We start from the raw sequence: 20,789 nt of genomic DNA, 5'->3' as shown, positions 1-20,789 counted from the left end.
CAGGCTGACCTGGGCCGAGCCCTGCGAGGAGATGGGATAAACCTTCAATCAGAAGAGCGTGCTGATATGGTCATCACTGTCCTCTGTGGACGTGGATTGAAGGAGCGATGGCCTTAGCTCTCAGCAAGGGTGCTCTAGGCTGGATGTGAGGAAGAACCCCTTGGTTCTGAGATGATGGAGCTGTGCTGGGACATGGATCTCGGGTGAGGACAAGGGACATCCACCACTGGATATCTTCAAGTGCAGGCTAGACATTTGTCTGGGATGGGATGCTCCCGTCTTGAGCAGGGCTCGGTCGGACTAAGTGGCCTTCTAAGGGCCCTTCCAGCACTTTTCTGTTACTGTGATTTTTTTTGTAGCCAGCTCTGTCTTCGTATTAGCTGTGACAGTGGTGCTGTTGACCCTCCGGAAGTTAAGGTTTGTAAAGCAATGCTTGCCCAGATGTGGACCTGACTAATAGGGCAGCAGGGGCAATAATGACCTGGAAAACCACTTTGAGACCAGTGTATGAGGAGCTGCGGTAGTCTGCCCCGTGGCACTCGTGGCCCCGGGGCTTTTTGGGCTGCAGTTGGTTCAGCAGGCCCGTCCCTCTAACGTGTGTGCACACTCTGCTGTCTCCTGTCTTGCCTTTATCACTCTGGAGTCCTGTTCTGTTTGTAAAACCTTACTGTGTGATGTGACTTTGTCTGTAGCTTTACCGTTGTATATTGACTGTATGCATGAATGTTCAGTTCTCTAACCGAGGAGAGCATGCTTTTGCCCTTTTCCTGCAGTGTGATCTCCTTGATCTACATACCAAGAGACTGTTTTCATCCCCTGACACCATTTCTGGTATACATGGAGTTTCCTAAACCAGGGGATAAAACAGTTGGTTAGTCTTTTTACCAGTGCACGGTATTCTGTTTGGTGTATTGACTTCCCAAGATTAGATGAAAATACAGCTTTCCTCATTAGAGGCCACAGTGCATCATCTGCTTGCAGAAGGCCAGCGCTGTGTTACCCTGGTCTTGTGTGGGGGGGTGTGTGTGTGTGTGTGTGTGTGTGTGTGTGGGTGAGGGCTATTGTGCTACAGTAGAAGTATTAATACTTGTCCCCTTCTGTTGAAGTGATAGTGCATCTCCAGAGCTGCTTCTGCAAGTTGTTGTCAGTCTCCTCTTGTGATGAACTGCATTTTGTTTCTAATATATCAGTATCTAATACACTTGTGTCACCACTACACACTGTTAAAAGCACTCTTGTAATTTTTTCTGGGTCTGTAATGCGTACCATAACCTCTGAGAGAGCCTGGTTGTGGTACTTATACTTGGAGTGAATAGTACCTTGCTCATCGAGTCGTTTCACTGATTTAAAGACAGTTTTGTGAAGTGCTATTCTACATGAGCAAGTACCTGAATGTGACCAAAAGATATTGGTATGCCTGCTACCATGATTAATACCTACTGGCATACGGCAGGCGCTCAGGAGGCTCATTCAAGATGCAGTGTTTTGTTGTTTTTTTGGGGGAGGTTTTTGTTTTTGTTTTTAGTGTTTTTTTTTTTTGGCCCAATGTTCCCTATAGGGTATGGACTATTTCTTTAAAGATGTCATCCATTAAAACGTGTTACAAGTTGGCATCTGAGGTAGTTCCCATGCTATGCATTAGTGAAAAGTTTCAAGAAATCCTGCCATCAGGGTTTATAATGACTTGTTTAAATGCAGTTGATTCATAAATTTCATCTACAATTTTAGAAGAACATAATTTATAACTCCCAAATTCCAGCTGTGGCTTTTTATGAGGCTAAAACATAAAAAACGAGCCACGGTGAGCCGTGCTGTTGTTGCAGACAAACCCAGAATGGGCTTTGGGACATGTGTAGACAGAGTGAACCTTATCTGCCTGCGATAATCAGCGTAGGGTCCCAAATACTGGTGGCAAGGGCTCCTCATCACTGGAAGATATTTGGGAGGGTTATGCCATGTTAAATCAAATTTGCATTCAGAAAATGGTGGGGGCAGGGGACTTGTTGTGTAAAGAAACCCCCTATTCAATATGAAATTAGTTCTGAGTGAAATATGGAAGTGTTTCCATAATCTAAGTTATTGCATAAGGAACCACTAGTTTTGGCATGAAAACCATGGACGGTGGCAGCATGCAGTCTGTGGTGGTGACATGGACCTTCAGGACAGTTGCTCGTTATCCTTCTGGGGCTGGTTCCCACCGGGCTCAATCTGCTGTGGGAGCCGATGGTGATGCTTCAGGCCCCAAGGGTTTGAGGCAGGACTTCAGAGGCTCTTGCACCTCTGCAAATTGAAGTATTTTTTTCATGCAGTGCTGCAGCAATGGAAAAACTGCTAGCTGTGCAGTATTTTTTTTTTAACAAAGCCATATAAATTTATTCTATATAAAATAAATGTTATCAATATCACTTTTGTTTAATTACTGGAGACCAACAAAACCTGCACAGCGTTAGACTCCCAAGAAGCAGGAGACTGTACACTATCTTCAGCATGGACAATCAAATTGATGTGATGGCACTAGAGGGGTGGAAGCCCGACCGGACGTGCATTTCACCTACATGCACGGACACGTTCTCCAGCGGAGCTGGTTTGTTCCTTAGGCTGCTGCTATGACTTTATACCATACCAGGGGGGAGCCCACATGGTTTCATTACCAGCCAAACTACCCTGTGCTAAAAAGAATTGAAACTGAAATCAAAAGGAAAAAAAAAAGCTTCATGGGGAAGCATGACTCTGCAACTAATATTTTTTTGCTGGAATTTAAATTTCCACAGAAAATGAGCAGCACTTGCACTGCATTGGTGCTCAGCCCCAGTCAACCTGGGCTGTGCCGCGTGGGGATGATTGAGGCATTCGGGAGGTATTGGACCCACTCCTCAGACAGCACTGTAATTTGATTGTCCTTTCTAGACAGGCTTGCGGTGCTGGTGGTGGTCGTGGTGAATAATAGCTGATGATGATGATGACGTGTTTTCTTTTCCTTCGAGCGTGTTAGCTGTGCGCTTCACCTCCCTCTTCGCCGCTCTTGCCTATCGACTGGAAACTTGCAGAGATCAATCAAATGGGCAGTCTGTGTAGCCTCGCAACAGCTTCGCTGCTTAGGCTGTGAGCAGACTGAAGGGGAAGGTGTCAGAGCATGGCCACCACGGCTTCTCTCTGGGAAGGGTCTTTCATGGGGGGCGCACTATACGTGAAGGGGCGCTGCTTTCATTGCCAGGGCATTTACAGGGCTGCCAGTCATCTGTGTTCACTTCTTAACGTGTCTAAATTTTAATCATCCACTGTAGTTAGTGACACGTGTTCAACATAGGAATTAGTGCAATACAAAGCAGTAATTTCCAGAGACGGGCAGAGCTGAGTGGTTAGCCAGCTGATCTTGACTTTTTTTATTAGCCAATGTATTATCACTTCTCGATTTAACCTCTGTAATGGGGGGCCTCAACCCCCAGTTACTTTTGAAGAGCGAGACAGCTGAGTGGCCCTTTAGCTCACGGTGCTAATTAACACCAAGGTCACAGGTTTTAGCACTGGTTGGACTAGATGATCTTATGCGGGTTTTCCAGCCTTCTCCAGGATTGGGGGCCAGCTGAGAGTGAAACAGGAGCAGAGTCACAGACAAGGAGGGTTGAAGGGAGCTCAGGAGGTCACATCCAGTCCAACCCCTGCTCCAAGCAGGACCAGCCTCAACATCATCCCAGCCAAGGCTTTGTCTACCCAGGTCTTCAAAACCTCCAAGGATGGAGATTCGCCACCTCTCTGAGAAGCCTGCTCCAGTGCTTTACTGCCCTCCTCATGACAAAGTTCTTCCTAATATCGAACCTAAACCTTCCTTTCTGCGGCTTAGCCCGTTGCTCCTTGTCCTGCCATCTGCCCCAATGAGAACAGCCCAGCTCCATCCTCTCTGCAGCCCCCCTGCAGGGAGGTGAGGGCTGCTTTTCAATCCCCCCATAATCTTCTCTTCTGCAGGCTCAGTCAGCCCATTTCCCTCCTCCTCTCCTTACCAGTCCTGTCCCTCAGCCATTTTCATCACTCTCTGCTGGATTCTCCCCCATATGTCCACATCCTTTCTGTAGTGTGTGTGTGTGTGTGTGGGGGGGGGGGGGGCACAGCTGGACACAGGACTCCAGATGTGGCCTCCCCAGTGTTGAATAGAGGGGAAGAATTGTTGGCAGTGCTGCTACTGATGCAGCCCAGGATGCCAATAGCCTTCTTGGTACCAAGGGCACACTGCTGGCTCCTATCCATCTTCTTGTCCCCTGTGCCCCCCAGGTCCTGTTCTGCAGAGTAGTAGCTCTACGAGAAAGCTGTAGGCCACTTGCCTAGAAGCAAGCTGGGAAAAGAGAGATACTGAGGGCCGGTCTCCCAGGAGGTGCAGGGGAAAGGGGTCAAAGCACAGCTTCAGCCAAGCCAAGCAGGCTGTTGCAACCTGCCCTGCTGAGAGTAGGGCCAGACAGCAGACCTAAGGGGCTTGTAAGACTTCAAAGGGCAGCTTAAAAAACGGCTGTCTTGGCTGCAAGGCCGTGCAGAGCCTGCTGGATTAAGAGAAGTCAGCCACCGAACTGTGATTCTGCTTAGTGGGAGACAGATAGCGGTGTTGGTTTGAAGCCAGGGTAGATTTGCACTGTATAGACTAATCAAAATTAGTTTATGTATAACACATGAGCTTCCGTGGGCTGGAACTCGCTTCATCTGATGTTGGGAAAGGCTGTGCAGAAAGCATGGTGGAAGGAGAGAGCACTTGCTGGGAGGTTGGTGATGGGGACAAGCCCAGATTGACTAATGGACACCCCGGTGCCAGGCTACTAGAGCAGGGACCAGGCGATGCACGGGGAAGGAGCTGTCCTCCAGAGGTTGGCAATGTCACCCTCTTGTAGAGAAATGAAGTATTTTCTCGTACAGGTCAAGTATTTTGCAGTGCCTAAGCCAGCGCTGCTGTGCAGCAGAGGGAAGCACATTAAATGCCTATGTTAATGATCTTTTCTGCTCCTCTGTGTGTACAGTGTGCGGTTTCTTTTCATCAGACATTACATGAGAGAGAGAGAAAATAACCCACTCTAGACAGACTTGTCCTTGCTTTGGCGAGCCTGCTTTTCTGATGGCTAGGTTTTCATTACAGTTTTTTTGCCAACAGCAGTAAGGAATTCAAGAAAGTCTCTTAAAACGAAGTTCATGTTAAACTCCTGTTTGGTAGCAAGACTTGGAGAGTAAAATAAGCAAACCATCTTTTTCAGGGAGGCAGGAAATGATAGCGAGAAAGTAAGGTAATCGTGGATATGTAGGATAGGAATTGGGAGGCCTGTTTGGGCCACGGATTAGGAAAGGTGTCTTATTTCAAGGGCTTTGTGCTTAGACGTGGAATGGTCTCTGATCCCATCCAAATGGATTGGGGGCTGCGCTCTTAATGGCTTTTGTTTCTCAGCCTTTGAAGACCCTGACAGTGCCGTGGACGATCGAGACAGCGACTACCGCAGCGAGACGAGCAGCACCCTCCCTCTTCCGTATCACACGACTTCCCAGCCCAATGCCTCCGTGCACCAGTTCGCCGTGCCGTCCCGCCTGCAGCAGCAGGGCGTCTTGCGGGATTTCTGCCACGACTCCGTGCAGAGCTACGACCTGGATTATCGGGAATGTGAGGCCATCAGGTGGGTGCTGTCTTCAAAACAACAGTAACTGCCTCTTTTCTTACTAAACTTTCCCAGTTGAGCCTGAAGGTGTTATGGAAATGAATGAGGAGCAGCCTGGAGACCGAGTGCCTTGAAGGAAGCAATTGTGAGGTGTCCTAGCCTATGTTCTGTACATTTCTCCTTGAAATATCCACTTGCAAACCCAAATGAAGCAATAAAAGTAGATGTCATAAAAGGGGGGGGAAAAAAGGGGAGGGGAGGAGGCAAAATGCTTCCAGTTGTGATGTTCTGACAATCGGGTCATGTTGCATTTCAGAAGGAAAAGAAATGGCAGAATTATCCTATTGTGACTTCTTTCATTGGAGGCAAGTTCATTTTGTTTCCGATTTAGCTGTGGTTCCTCTATCAGCCCTGCACACGCAGAGCATTCACGAAGGAAACCTTTGATCAGTTTGTTCTAGCTGTTATGCAACATTGTTGTGTGAGATGGGCTTTTCCCTCTGTCAGCCCTAGGACAAGAAGGGTTTATTCACTTTATTGTTTTTTTAAAGATCCTTTTCTGTATCAGTCTTCAGTTTGTGATTTGTTTTTGCGTGACAGTAGAACATAATAGTCTCCCTGTGGGATTTGACAATAAGTCAGCAGTTTTAAAATTACTTCCACCCTCTTTACATAATTGAATGAATAACACTAGGTGATGCAGTAGTAACTTGCTAGGAGCCCCTGCTCTGGATCATGGCCCGTTGTGTTGGATGCCGTTAAACACGAAACGAGAATACGGTTCCATAGATTAAATGCATCTACAATAAAGATGAGATGATGGATAACAAACTGTAGTAGATGAGCAGAGGTGGAATACAAGAAAACAATGAAATGGTACTGGATAGCTTGATAAGCAGGGTCATGGAGATCTAGGGTGCGATGTTTTGGTACATGTTGGGACAGCCCGAGATGGGAGGATAGTCACTTAAACATCTCTCCAGAAGGGAGTCAGAGGCACAGAGCTTTGCACCGTCTCTGTCCGAGTCGTTCTGCTTCCAACCCCCTGATCTGAAACTGCGAATACCAGAAGTTTCAAGTCTAGCTATGACCTCAGTTTGTTGCTGGTAGATGACAAGTTTTCTTTAACTTTCTTGGCTTTAATATGGTCAGTCCACATCTGAAACCTTTGTTGCATCTGAATTTTTTTATGGCCAGGCCTAATTCAGCTTGCATTCCTCACTGGACTTTCTGGGGTATGCATTTTTAGTGGCACAGCTGCATCACTAGACGTGCGGTGTATTATTTTGAATGCTCTCTAAGCCATTAAACATACTGACTAATTTTTTACTATCATCTTCTGCATCCTATTCAGTAGCTGAATTGTACAGATGGGGCTCCCTGCTCAGTTACTGCAAACTTTTATTGGCATCTGTCCCCACACAGATATGTCAGTAAGGCAAAGCTCGGCATATGCTCATTTTGTGTCTCCACTAACAAATCAACTGATTTTAATGTGTTAGGTGCTTACAAGTAGTTTTTTTGCTTATGCTAGATTGATTAGATAGCACTTTGCTCCAGGATCTGTTAATGCTGGAGGCTGCAATTAAGAAGAACAGGAGGGGAAAAAAACCCTGGGCATATCCAGTATGCCCAGTTCACTCTCCCTTTCAGCCTCCACTCTCTGCCTCTGTGTGACATGGGGTACTGGGCACGATACACCCATGCTCTGACCCAGCGAATGGCAGTGTTTAAGGTCTCAGCGCATACGTTCTTATAGTCTTTGTAGACCCTTGGTTACTAAACGTGAGCCTTGATAAAGAACGTCTTTGCGTCATCGCCAGTCATTTCTCCCCTTGCTGTACATATTGTATGCTTACAGTTTTTTTGCCTCCAAACCAAGTGATGCACTTCTATAAAATAGGCTGCTTTTATCTTTCTTGAAGTGCTAACCTAGGGATGTGATGGATTCTCTATCACTTTTAGTTTATGCAAATCAAAACATGGTGCTGCTCAGACAAATAATGGTCATGGTGCAGATGTTATCAGGTGAGGGAATTACACTTACCTTCTTACATCTGTATAGCCTCACTGCTATAGAAATCACAAGTGCAAGACAAGCCCTGTTTCTTTCATTTATGAAGTATAATTTCTGCTGCCTGTGTAAAGATCTCCTGGTCTTTGCAAAATCCAGCCCATTTAAGCTAATGTTGGTAGAGATGAATTCAAGATTTGTTTCCTTGTTTGCACGTCCTGGGTATCCACCACTTCACTTCTCCCCACTGCTGTGTGTCCCCCTGCCTCCCTCCCTGGCTTTGTGGGCCAGATCTGGCATGCAGGCTATCAGTTGCCAACCCCAGGGTCAGACCAAGTGGTCCATCCAGCCCAGTACCCTATCTCAGAGGGTGGAAATAGATGTCACCTTTCTGCTGCCATAAAAATTTTCATTGTGGCACAAAGGCGAAGCAAACAGACGTCCATACCCCTTGCCACACCACAAATGCTCAAACTTTGTGGCCACGATGCTGCAACAAAGGTGGTGTCAATTTGTGCTGCTCTGTTGCAGCAAACCTCTGTTAAGGTTATGGTGGGAGAGTGCAGTCAGCCCGGAGCTGCCCGTGCTCTCCGGGCAGTCAGCCCAATCCTATGCACTGTGGAGATTTCCATTACTACGCTTGAGATCGGGCCCCCGAAGCCTCAGAATCCCCTGTTTTGGATCCTGGGGTGCCTGTGACATCCTAGAGCTGGGACTGCCAATCAGCCGATTTGTGATCCCAGCCCTGGCATCACAGCAAGTGTCCAGCTCGCGTTGGTGCAGCCTCTGTAAGCAGGGAATGCGTTTGCCTGTTGTTCTGCAAGATCAACAGGCAGGACAATGTGTTTAGCAAAAGGACATGGATGAGCTGTGCTGTAATACATCCTGGCTCAGTTGATTCACTTTATTTGGCAACATCTGTTTCTAGCCAGACAGTGGCAATAATGTGTGTTGTAGAAGGCATGCATGTGATCAGGGCATATCTCAAAGTTCAGCGGCCAAAGTCGCTTTCATTACAGGAGATCCAAACCCTGGTCAGTCTGACCGCTCTTTCTGCCATGCAATCCACCCTGTTTTCTAAGTGACTTGTTCTCAAACTGGCACGAACATCAGTTTCATGGATTAGGGCAGGATCCCTGGCTCAACAGCTGAACTGCTAGGCAGACCACTCAGAGCCTTGACCCTGCTCTTTTGGGTCCTTGGGTCCCCAACAGATCTACGAGGACACACGGGGAAGGTTTGTTGGAACCCCCCTCCCTTTGGTTCAGTGGAAATTCAAACTAGAAGAGTTTCTGATGAAACACTTTAGGTTCAACAAACTGGGATATTCCATCAAAACTTTGACGTGAACATTTCCTCTCCCCTCCCAACATTGACCTTTGTAAGGGTGATTCCTTTAGGGTGAGGATGTGGATCTTATTTCCCTCTGTCCTGATCTACCTAGTGTGTTGTTTTGTTCCCCCCCTAAGGCTAACCATTAGCCAACATCATCTTCCCAATAGCCAGGCCAGCTTCATGAAGTAATCTACCCCTTCTTGTGTATTTTTGAATTTATTTGCAGTATTTGGTTTGGAAGCATAATGTAACTATGTTCTCCATCTCTCCCCCCTCCTTCCTTTATTTATTTCCAAGGCGATACGATAGCCTAGACTCCACTGTGAGTGCCCGAACTGACCTAGAGTCTTCATCCGAGTCTAGTCAAGTGACAAGTTGCCAGCACTCGCTGGAGAGCAGGCAGTCTCTAGATTTGTCTGCTAGGTGGGTTAACTGCTTTACAGCTTAAGTGTCTACTTTCCTTAACCTTGGTGCTGTGAAGTGGTCTTGTGATCTGTTTCAGCTGACTTTCACTGTTTGCATGCCCTTGCTGTGTTTTAGCTATACGGTGGTTTAACACTGGCCTCAGTAGCCTTACTTCTGTTCTGTTCCAGGTCCTGTACTTGGCATGATTACTTCCTCCTTAAAAAAAAAAAATAAAAAAAAAAATGCTAAAGTTTTTGTAAAAAACCGGGGGGGGGAGGGGGGGGGAATCCTTCTTCTCTGGGCATTTTGCTTGCATGTAAACACGTGTTGATGTTGGTCTGTTCCAATCATTCCTGAAGAGTTTGCAGCCCACGGCTCTTCACACATTCAGATGGCACCCTTGCCTTCAACTGAGGCTTGTGTGCATCGAATCCAAAGGCTGGGGCTGGCTAGACACAAGTTCCCAAGCTGCTATCTTTTGTAAAGACACCCTATGTCTGTTATTGGCTTTACATTGTGGTTAGAAAATAGCTGCTGTACTTCTGATACAGCCTACACAGCAGGGCTCACTTCATGGACATGAGGCTCTTTCAGACTGAGATCGGTTCATGTACGATTTATGAAGAGTGCAGGTCTTGATGACACGGTGGCAATGCAGTTGCTTCTTCTCCTTCAAGTGCTTGTCATAGGTGTGTCTTGCTGGGGTTGTGCACGTCTCCCGTGCTCTCCAGCGAAGGAGACACACTTGCGTAGACAAGGAATGTGCTTGAAATGCTAGCGTGTCAGGCTCCTCGGTGGTCTATTTTTATTGCTCCTCAGTCCTTTCAATGAACTTTGCCTTTGGCTTCAGACAGTTCCTTCTGCCACAGATTCTGAGAAATTCTCAGATTTATCTCCCCTCACCGCTTAAAATGGGATAATTCCTGCCTCATATACCCAGACAAATGTTTAATCTGGTGGTGTTCAATCTTTTGGCCCCGTGCTACTGAATCTGGTCCTGTGATGCCTCTGCGTTGCTCCACATCTGACCTAGCCTAGATGGCTATGCTGTCCAGCCCATTCCTGTGCCCAATTTTTGGGCCTTTGGGCAGCCCTTTAGGCCGTGTGCACCAGATCTGACCTGTGGGCCAGGGGTTGAGCATCCCTAGTACAAACTTCAGCCCATGACTTCTGGTGCTAGCCTGTATGGACACGGAGAACAATTGATCACCATCCTCTTTGTACAAGCTCTCTTTGTGTGTGCACATGGCTCGCAAACCCCCCACTTACCTGTCCTTTCTGTAGGTTAAATTATCCCAATTCTTCCAGCCTTTCTTTGTATGTCATCTCTCCAAGGCCTCTAATCATCTGTGTTGCCCTCCTCTGGACTCTCTCCAATCTGTCTACATCTTCCTTGAAGTGAGGCACCCCAAACTGAAGACGGTACACCAGGGAAGGCCTCGCCTGTGCTGAAGGGTGGAAGCATTGCTCCTGGTGACTTGCAGGCAACGTTCCCGTTAATGCAACCCGGGTTGCTGTTAACTTCTTTGCCACAGTGCTGCACTGACTCCAAGTCAACTTGCTGTTTGCCAGACCCCCCAGGCCTTGATAGCAGTACTGCAGCTGAGCCAGTCGCTCTCTATTTTGCATTTGTGTATTTGATTGTTCCTTCAAAAGTGGAACAATTTTCCACTTGCACTCCAACAAAAGTGGAACAAGTTTGCACTTCTTCTGAGTGAATTTCAGCTGTTTTTCAGGCCATTCCCCCCCTATTTTATCAAGGTCCGTTTGAATCTTATCCCCCTGCAAAGTACCTGGGACCGCTCCCAACTTGGTACAATGTGCAGAGTTCCTAAGGACACTGCTCCACTCCATCCTTCAGGTCATTCATGAAGATGTTGAACAGTAGCAGGCCCAGGACATCCTTGGGGAGACTCCCCGTGATGCCTCCTTCCAGTTGAAGTAGCTGTCAGGAGCTCAACATTTTTGAGCATGATGATTCAACCAGATATGCATTTGTCTTGCAGTAGTTTGATATCTATTCTGTTTCCTTAGCTTACTTATCACCAGGGATCCTAGTGTTCCACTGGCAGAAAAAAGCAGAAAATCTCCATTAAAAGACACAAAAATCTGCATTTTTCCATGACCTGCTGAAAGCACAGCAGCTTCCCGCTGTGGGCAATGCCATTTCTGCTTTTGTTTTATTAGGTCGTACAAAAATGCAGATTCCACAATTTTCTGCGGTTTTCCAGGGTGAATAGAAAACTAGAATCCCTGCTTATCCTATATCCACAGGACAGTTTCATATGACTCATGAAAGCCAAGGTAGTATCGCATCCATTGCTCTCCTCCTGCTCCCATCCATAAGGCCCGCCACCCCATCATAGAAAGCAAGCAAGCACCTGGGTTATGAACAGCTCACTCTTGATGCATCCGTTTTGGCCATTATCTTTTGCCTTGTAATCATCCAGAAGCATAGAGAGTGATTCCTTGATGAAATGTACTGGTGTCTTATTGAGATTTGATCCATAGCTGTCCAGATCCATAGCTGCCTTGACTCCTCTCCCCCGCCTTTTTCTCTCTCTTTTTTGTTTTTGAAGATGGGTCCTATATTTACTCTTTTCTTCTCTTTTGGGACCTCCCTGGACCTTCACAGTCAACATCTCTGCAGGAACTTCAGCCCATTCCTTGAGTACCTGAAAATGAATCTCCATTGGGGCCCCGCTGATGTGAAATCATCCCCTTTATCCAAGTCATTTTTAACCTGTTCCTTTCCTACAGGCAGAGCTCCCACCCCCTGGCCTTGTTGCCAAATGTGCTTGTCCTGTGCCTGGTGCCTTTTTTTGTGAAAACTGAAGTTTTTATTTAAAAAAAGAAAAATGGTATTAAATGTTTCTCCGCATCCTCCATTATCAGCCCCACAGCCTTTTTCTGCCCATTATTTGTTTGGAAGGTTACTAACAACCTACTAGCAGTTTCCTCCCCCCTTTTTCTTGGGTCATCTGTTGCCAAGAAAATAGAACAGAGTTCAGATTGGGCCTTGGCCATGCATCTTCCAAGAAGTTAGTGAGGTTTTGAGCTTTTTGCCACAGACAGTTTCAGTAGAGTTTCTTCAGGCTTCTTTCTGCAGAGAGCCACATCTAGTTTTTAGGCACTTGCATGAGCTATTTGTTGCTATAGAGAAGATCTGTGCTTCAGACGAAGTGGGTCTCCGATTGCCCAGGGTCCCGCATTGGTCAAAGCACTCCTCATTACGGCTCAGGCACTCTCAAGGTTTTGTCTCTATTCCCAGAGACCTGCAAAGCTGCACCTGGAACTCCAGCCTGGTCCTTATCAAACACTAAACCACTGCTGATGCTTCCAGCTTAGCCGGTGCCTTTGGGAATGGTGTCCTGCAGCGTGTTACCTAGAGCTCCAGGGTCCTGGCTCATTGAATCATAGACAATGAGGGTGGAAGGGAGCTCAGGAGGTCACATCTAGTGCAACCCCCTGCTCCAAGCAGGACCAGGCCCAACTACATCCTCCCAGCCAAGGTTTGTCTACCCGGGTCTTTGAAACCTCTATGGACTCTGAACTGTGTGCTGCTTGGGAGTTACCCACAATGACGTGTGCACGTGGACAAGTACTCGAAGGAGAAAGACCTTGGTTTCCAGGCACTGGAGCCCTTTGCAAGTGTTATCCAGGTGCATGCTCCATGCCCTGCACCCATCCTTCCCTGTAGGGTTCTGCGCATTTTACAGAGAGGTGAAACTGGAGGGGGGGAAGGTTTGCCCTGTTGCTTATGTCCAGAGCATGGAGCAAAAGGAGGAACAGGGCATGTATTGCAAGGTCCGGGTAGTGCTAAGGCAGAAAAAGTCTCCATGCTCATGTGCACAAGACGCCTGCCTATCCACTGTGGAGTCATGCACGTTAGCACCCCTCTGCTCGCTCTGCTTCCTCGCATTGCTGAAACCGAGCCCTGGGAGCTCAGCACGCTAGACTGTGCCTTACATTGCATTATTTCAATCGAGCAGTGAGTGACAACGCTTCCGCTTCAAACATCTGCTCCATATTTATTATTTTTTTAAAATATTGTGACTTTTATGGCACATTGTGATCCATGCTACTTCTTGTCCTTTGATTTTAAGAAATGTCAGAAACGATGACCCTGCAGTTTGTTTTTATCGGTACCAATTGAATGTGTTTTTCTGTTCTATATTTTTTCTATGCATGCTTTTTGCTGTTCCTGTTTTCTCACTGAAAAATGTTTTCAAACTTGTTCTTCCTTCTCATTCCCTCCTTTTTCTTTATCCTCTTTCCCCGTTTTATTTTCTCTCCTGGTAGGCTCAGTCAAGGATCTCTAGTTAGAACTGAAAAAGTCAGGATCATTCCATTTAATTCGGAAGTGGCAGAAGAAGAGCGGGAGAGTAACTATGAGGAGTTAGGAAAACTGCTAATAGAGGAATTCTTAGAAAAGAGTCATAAAAACTGGCAGGAGACCAATGTAAAGAACGCCTGTCCTCTCTCAAAAAGAGAGAATTATAGCCTTCACGAAAGATCACCATATTGCCAGAACGTGTTCTTGGAGTCAGGAACTTTAGATATTCCTAGATATCCTCAGGAATATGACACAATAGATAGGAGAAGGAAAAAAAAACTAAAATACAGCACTTTTGAAAAGAGTGAGCAAATAAGCCTTCACAACGATGGAAGGTTGCAGTTTCCTGAGGATAAAGCAACCTCTTTGAATGGGGAGGCGCCTATGCCTGAACCTGGTGATGTCTTCTCAACTTATGATCAAAGTGCAAAATATAACGACAGCAGTGAGAACACGGAGCCGTTACCAGTATATCCAATTTTGCGTCCATACAAGAATGGCTTATTGGTCAAGAGTGGCAAGTGCATCAACACACAGCTGGCAGATGGTGACTGCGATGGCCCAGTGCACTTGGGTCGCTGTGAAGAAGTGAGACGTACCGAGCAGCCAGATAATACTTTTGTACCGTTGGATGTCCTGGAGGAGTTCGACAGCAGTGCTTCTGATGAGTTTCAGTATTCCTCGGTTTCGGACGACGAAGTGGAGGAATTAGCTGTGCTGTCACAGACATGGTGCGACTTGGACCCTTCTCCTGGAAGAGGCTTACCTGACGACTACGCTGCACATCCTGCCTCTCGGTTGCAAAGGGGCAGCTGTGGCAAAAAACATAAGACCAAAGGAGGCAAGCATAGCTACTCCATGCAGGACCTGACACTTTCTCCTGTCGAGGAACCGAGTGAGGAGTATGTTGATGCAATGGATGAGCTGCAGTGCCTGGTGGAAACAGTATCTGAATACTTGGCTGAAAAGGAGGAAGAGATCAGTAAATTTGGTACCCTTCCGAAAACAAAGAAGCCTGCGGAGAGCGCATCGCTCAAACCACTTAACGGTGCTAATCTGATAGAGGTGAATGTGTCCCCTGAGCAGGTGAAACCTCTTTGTATGGAGGACAGCAAAGAGAGCAGCAAAAACAAATCGGAGTCTCTCCCAGACCTGACGAGTGTCAGGAATACAGTCAATTCCTTCTTCAGTTCCTTTACAAAGAAGGTCGGCTCAGGCACAAAGCACCTCACAGCCTCTATGGAAAAGCTTGTTTCCTCAGGACCAGAGAAATCAGAAACTTTAAATCACCCAGAGGGTGGCATCTCAAGGATATTTTCTAGCAAACCTAAATCTGACAACGCATCTGCAGAAGCGAAGGTAGAAAATAAAACTGGTGTCAGTGCTGCAGTCCGCTCCCAGATGAGCAACGACCCAGGGGCGAATAATGAAAATCACAGTAACCAAGAAACCACCGAGAAAGATAAAGTTACCGTAGGTCTTCGTGAATCATTTGAGCGTACTGCCGTGGGCCAGCAGTCCTCGTCACAGAGTCACAATTCAGTGGTGAATTCAGTGTTAGGGATGTTGAATCCTTTAAAGATCTTCTCAGAAAAAGAGATTCCTAAAAGAGAGGAGCAAGCCAAAGAGGAAAGTCATCTTGCAAGAGCTTGCGAGGCAAACGGGAATGAAAGGTCTGAAGAGCCTGCCCATGCCACCAGGAACAACCCCGTTCCTGAAGCGAACTGCAGCGAAACCAAGAGCGAGGCAGAAGTTAACCCAAGTAGCCATTCTGTGTCCTCAGTCTTTGGTAAATTTACCAACTCAGTTAGTTCCTTTAGCTTGAAAGCAAATTTTGACAGTCTAGTAGTTTCCAAGCATCCCGGTGGGGCACAGAAATCTTCAGACTTGCACCACGTTGCCAATCAGCCTGACACGCCTGTACAAGAGTGTACAAACCCCTCAGAAGACCCGCGTCCTATGGAAGGTGAATTGGAAAACAGACAAAGTAGAAGTAACATGGAGATTCATCCACATCCTGCAGATCAGGGCAGTACATCCAGTCACTTTTTCAGTCCGCTGAAAAAATCCTTCAGCCAGTTGTTGCTTCTTTCTGCTGAATCGATGCAAAAAGAGACCGCGGTGGAACTTGCAAAAGAGCACGTCTCCAAAGATGACACCCAACACACCGGTTCATCTGGCAACGAACACGCTTTCTCTTTCCCTGGGAAACTGCAGATTCCTTCTCTTAGCGGTTTTGGATTTTCAGACAAGCATCAAGATCCAAAAGAAGAAGGAGGTGTTCTTCCTTCTCTGTTCAAGGTGTCTTCTGCAGATCACCCAGCAACTTCAGCTCTAACCAGTCAGCAGGGGTTTCGTGATGCTCCGTCTTCAGCTATTAGTGGTAAACACACAAGTAGTAATTCGGCAAATACCTTTTCACGAAAGTCTAACTCGGGTCTAGGCATGCCAGAACGTAAAGAGGAATCTGTACAAGTAACTGGCCCCAAGGCCAGTCGTTCATACACGCAAGGGCCTGGGAGCAGACGTCCAGAAAGTGCCTCGGTCGGTCTTAATGTCACACACATGCAGCATGGACCTAGGAGTGCTCAGGAAGAGCAGAGAAACATGACACAACATAGGATGTTGTCAGCAGGGCTGAGCTCCTTAGACTTAAATGCCACTTCACCTGAAGGGGTGGATTTGAGAGAGGTTAAAATAATAGATGAGCTGCAGAAGGAAAACACACAACAAGGTTTACTTTCGGGGCTTTTTCGGTTTTCTTCTTCTGAGCATTTGCCTGGTAGTCAAGAGTTGAATGTCAAAAATGAAAGTGACAGCCAGAAGAACCATTCGTCGAGGTTATTTTCTGGGTTATTTAAGTTTGCATCACATGAAGATGTGTCTGATCGTAAGCAGGATAAGACCAAATCAAACATGCTAGGCCTTATGAAGTTTTTTGATAGAAATGAGGATTCTAGCTTAGAAAAAAAATCCAGTAGCTCAGATGCAACATCTGGTGCTCAAAGTAGCACTGTGGAAAACCAAGAAACTTCTGGCTTCTTTAAAAGTTTCATGTCCAAACCGAAAGAGAAACTGGACGATATGAAACCAACTGATTCTTCCAAGACCAGCGACCATTTGCCCAACACAAAAATAAGCAGAATGAATGAACAACACGTTCCTTACTGCGGGCAGTCTGTATCTTGGGATCCTTTAAATTTGCAACAGAAGGTCCAGGACTTATCTGGGAAAACTGTCATTGGTAGGAACGACCCTTACCATGATACAAGATCTAAAATGTATCACTCTCTCTTAAGTGAAAGATCCAATGAATTTCTTAATTACTCTTTACTAAATGGTGATGCCCAGAACATATTGGAGCAGCTTCTGACTTGCGAGGAAACAAGAGATCACTGTGGCTTTGAATGGGAGTATGACGTGGAAGGATTTTCTGTGGATGTTGGTGAAGCACCGTTGCCAGTTTATTATGTCTTAAACCAGAGTCCTGTTCTGCCTGCTCAGGTTTGGCACTGGCCTGAATCTAATGACATGGCAATGAATCTCTGTAAAAAGGATGGCAATGCAAACGTGATGGACTGGACCACCAATGCAAATTTTGACAGGCAGAGTTCAGATTTAAGTGTAAGGTCATACGAGTCATTTGACCAGTTAATGTTTCAAGAAGTCTATTCAGAAGAAAATGATGGGTGGGCAACCAGTCCTCTCAGTGGAAATTATAGTCAACTTCCACCTTGTCAAATGGACTGCAGCTACTCAGAAGAGCTGCCTGTGGACTTAAGCTACTCATCTGGCAGTGATGGGAACATGTGGACATTGATTGACCAAGAGTCTCTGAGCATGGAAGAAAACGTTGTCTATTCATCCTACAGTCAGGAGTACCAGAACTGGCTGACGTTGCTTGAGCGTGGCATATGGTGGCCATCAGGAGATGGTGACTGTGGGTATTACATGTACAGTGATGGCCAGTACGTCTATTCGTTGCTCACTGATCCTACTGGACAATGTGTCTATGTGTGTGCCCCTGAAGCCTACTGCTACCAAGACTACTGGGACTCTAATATTCAGGTGGGTGCCATCCCAAGTTCTGTGTTAGAAGATAATACAATTGCTGTTTGTGGTTTTAAAGTCCCTCTTGGCAATGAAGATGAACTCTTTTGGTTTGCTGAAGAACAACCACTAGATAATTATCAGACAAATAAACCTCTGGATTTGTCTGTAGCTTTGCAAAGAAGTGATCAGCTAATGAACATGAACTTGGAGACCTTCTCACAAATGTTTGAAGAGTCGATTTATTACCAGCGAGAGCAGCCATTAGATTTTTCAGGTTATAAACTTCAAAAACTCAAAGTAGACTTTAGGCCTGAAAAGGAAACCGAGTATTTTTTGGAAGAGCCTTCGCTAACCCTGGATCTCAGAACACATTCAAAAGCATCATCGTCTTGGTTGCTGAACGAAGAGGTCCAGACTAAAGAAACGGTCAAAACCATCCCTATTACAACTGCTGGGAGTGGCTTAGGATTTTTTGGCTTCCATAGTCTGAAGTCCGCTTCTAAAATAGCTGAGCCTTTTGTACGTGCTGAGCGTGCAACAGAAGTTGAAAAGATTGAAGAAGACAAAAAGCCAGCTGCGAACAAAGTCGCCTCTTTATTTTCTGCTTTGGGTGGTCTGATTGGAAAGGCTTCTGGTTCTGACACTGAGTCTTTGGACGATTCTGCCAATAAGAAAATGGATGCACAGTCAAAATTATTGGGGCAGAAAAGTGATCTTTCACTGACATCAAATAGACAATTAGTAGATGATGCACACACTGGGCAGAAGTTTCCAATTAAGTCTGAATGGGGGCGAAATGCTGCATCAGAATTTGATAACTTGGAGTCTCTTAGAAATGAAAAGCATGAATTTACGCAGAATAGAAACATCCAAATGAAAAAGCAAGGATTAGCAACATCATCTTCTCAGTTAAGCCAAGTGGTTCCTGAAGGCAAGCTCCACCAAGCTGATAATGCCAATAAAATGACTGCAGTTTCGAGTCCTCTCAGACCCCAAGTAGGTAGCGATGCACACAAGAAGCCCGAGGCAAATCGGAACCAGTCTGGCACCGAATCGGAGGAAACGCTATTTAAAAGTGCTCTGAAACTCTTTAGTCTGGGAGAAGAATCTTCTTCGAGCTCAACACCCGATAACGCTCAGGCGTCGGGGTTTTTTGATTTCTTTAAAACGCAAGTGAACAAAGGACCACAGCCCCCTCCACATCTGGAAAAGAAGGAAAACATCCCTAAAACTGAAAAAGTACTTCAGGAGCCAAAGGAAACTTCAGGCATTTCTTCGTTATTTGGGTCCCTGGGGGATCTCTTTAAAGGAGACGCTGCCTCTTCTCAACCAGCAGCAAATGCTACAGCTCCACTAAAAGACGGGGGAACTCCCGCTGAGTTGAGAGAGAAATTTGGGAAGTCCGGCAGGCAGGCCAGCACCAGCATGCCGTGTCTCTCATCCTCTAAGGAAGAGGCGAGAGCGCAAGGTCTGAACAAGAAGGTCTCTGCTAGTTATAGCACCCAAATGGAGCAGTGCGGCAGCAATTCAGCCGGGGAAAATGCTGAGAGTCCACACACGCTTCCTGAAAACACAGTCCAAAAATTGGCATATGCAGGTCCCAGAATTGGTCCACAAAGTCCGTCCCCTGCACGGGACAGTGCATCAGTTGGCACACCAAAGCACCGAGAAGACCGTTTTAAGGGTGACATGCTTGATGAAGCAAAATCAAGGAAGCCAGATCAGACACCTAGAGAATCGGGATTTAGTTTGCCCTTTGGGTTGTCCAGTACCACCACCTCCAAACCACAGCAAGGACAGTCAGCCAGCAGGAGCATATTTTCCTTCTTTGCTGGATCGGACATGCAGGCACCTGCTGATAAACTCCCCAGTGCCAAGCAGCAAGAAACAGAAGGGCTATTTCAGCTTCCCTCCTTCTTTTCAAGTGGCTCGACCCCCAAGAAAAATCCACCTCAGAGCAGTTCCAGCTTTAGCCTCTTCAGTTTGACATCGTTTCTGGATGAAAAGCCACAAACCATGCCAGAAAAAAGCACTGAAAAACCTATTCAGCAGCCAAAGCCATTTATGAATGAAGGTGTTTCCATTGACTCTGATAGCAGAGTTGCCAGACAAAAAGACACAGCCCATAAGAAAGAGGTTGCTGATATCGTGGCAGCAGTGACCGGCAGACAAGAGACCTCTAATTGCCCTAGGAGCAGCAATGAATTTGCTCTTCCTGTAGCACAGCAAACCGAGCATTTGCCTGGGGTGGGAAGCACTGACGAGCCTGCGAGAGCTGCGGTAACTCATTCGGGTTTTGGTGATCTCTGCTTTCAAGGTCCAGAGCTGCAGGAAAGTGGGGGGTCTCCTTCCCCAGGGCAAAAGCAGCATCTCTCAGACAGCACAGGGCAGGACAGGTATGCTGCACCTCCCTCCGATGAGAGAGACCGTTCCTATCCCGAGGAGCAGGCCCCTGCAAAGGCTTATGGCAGTCTAGTCTTGAATGGCAAAAGCAACTCCTCAAATCTGAATGACTTGAATGGTGCCAGCAATTCATGCAAGGTGGCAGTCTGTGAAGAAACAACAAATGTACCTGAGCCGAAGTTACCTAGGCAGACCCACGGGGCTAAGTTGCAACAGGTCCAAGAGAAAAAGTCTTTCCCCAAAACACCAGGTGCACTGCATTTCCCAAATAAGCCTAAGGAGCCTGAGAGCGACAAGTCGGTCCTGGATTCTCCAGCTGAAATGTTTTCAAGCTTCATGTCGAAAATGAAACCTCCAAAATCCCTTTCTGATTTCTTCTCCCAGCCTCTGGCTTCAGCTGCTCCCAGCGCCGAGCAGAGGAGCTCCTCGTTTTTTGGTTTCTCCTCTCTCCCAAGCGGGCCAGCTCCATCGTTCCCTGGTGATCTCTTTGGCATCTTTAAAGGCGCAAAGGAAACACCTAGAGAAGATGTGCATCTTCAACCTGCTGCCAGAGCTCAAGAAAGCACCGTGGAGTTGATTCCTGCCGAAGATTTGCAAAAGCCAGAAGAAATACCCCCCGCCC

The 20,789-nt window shown here is 46.6% G+C and overlaps 2 protein-coding genes across 4 annotated transcripts in view; both read left to right on the top strand.

Moving 5' to 3' along the window:
* Nucleotides 1–20,789, top strand: part of UNC13B (unc-13 homolog B) — a 326,084-nt gene that overhangs the window by 105,530 nt on the left and 199,765 nt on the right. For 2 of the 3 annotated variants that reach the window (XM_090037508.1, XM_090037507.1), the window contains exon 8: nucleotides 5,417–5,639. In XM_090037508.1, coding sequence (XP_089893634.1) covers nucleotides 5,417–5,639 — 223 coding nt within the window. Of the gene's footprint in view, nucleotides 1–5,416; nucleotides 5,640–9,267; nucleotides 9,394–20,789 lie in introns of all 3 variants that reach the window. The other variant, XM_090037509.1, reaches the window with a different exon arrangement.
* LOC149867896 (uncharacterized) lies at nucleotides 14,096–20,744 on the top strand. Its single transcript, XM_090037157.1, has 3 exons — nucleotides 14,096–15,500; nucleotides 16,386–20,044; nucleotides 20,670–20,744. Exons 1-3 carry the CDS (start codon nucleotides 14,096–14,098, stop codon nucleotides 20,742–20,744), a joined length of 5,139 nt encoding a protein of 1,712 aa, XP_089893283.1.

The sequence above is a fragment of the Crocodylus siamensis genome, chromosome 3, assembly GCF_052110815.1.
Source record: "Crocodylus siamensis isolate JL-2025a chromosome 3, ASM5211081v1, whole genome shotgun sequence".
Taxonomy (NCBI): domain Eukaryota; kingdom Metazoa; phylum Chordata; order Crocodylia; family Crocodylidae; genus Crocodylus; species Crocodylus siamensis.
Note: the sequence above shows the minus strand (reverse complement) of the source record. Positions and strands in the feature narration are given on the sequence as shown.

Bases quoted from the DNA above. Each gene is read 5' to 3' on its own strand.
- LOC149867896 (XM_090037157.1), top strand. From the start codon at position 14,096: ATGCCTGAACCTGGTGATGTCTTCTCAACTTATGATCAAAGTGCAAAA. The intron at 15,501-16,385 runs GTAAATTTACCA...CTTCACCTGAAG, and splicing joins TTCTGTGTCCTCAGTCTTTG to GGGTGGATTTGAGAGAGGTT. The intron at 20,045-20,669 runs GTAACTCATTCG...GCATCTTTAAAG, and splicing joins ACGAGCCTGCGAGAGCTGCG to GCGCAAAGGAAACACCTAGA.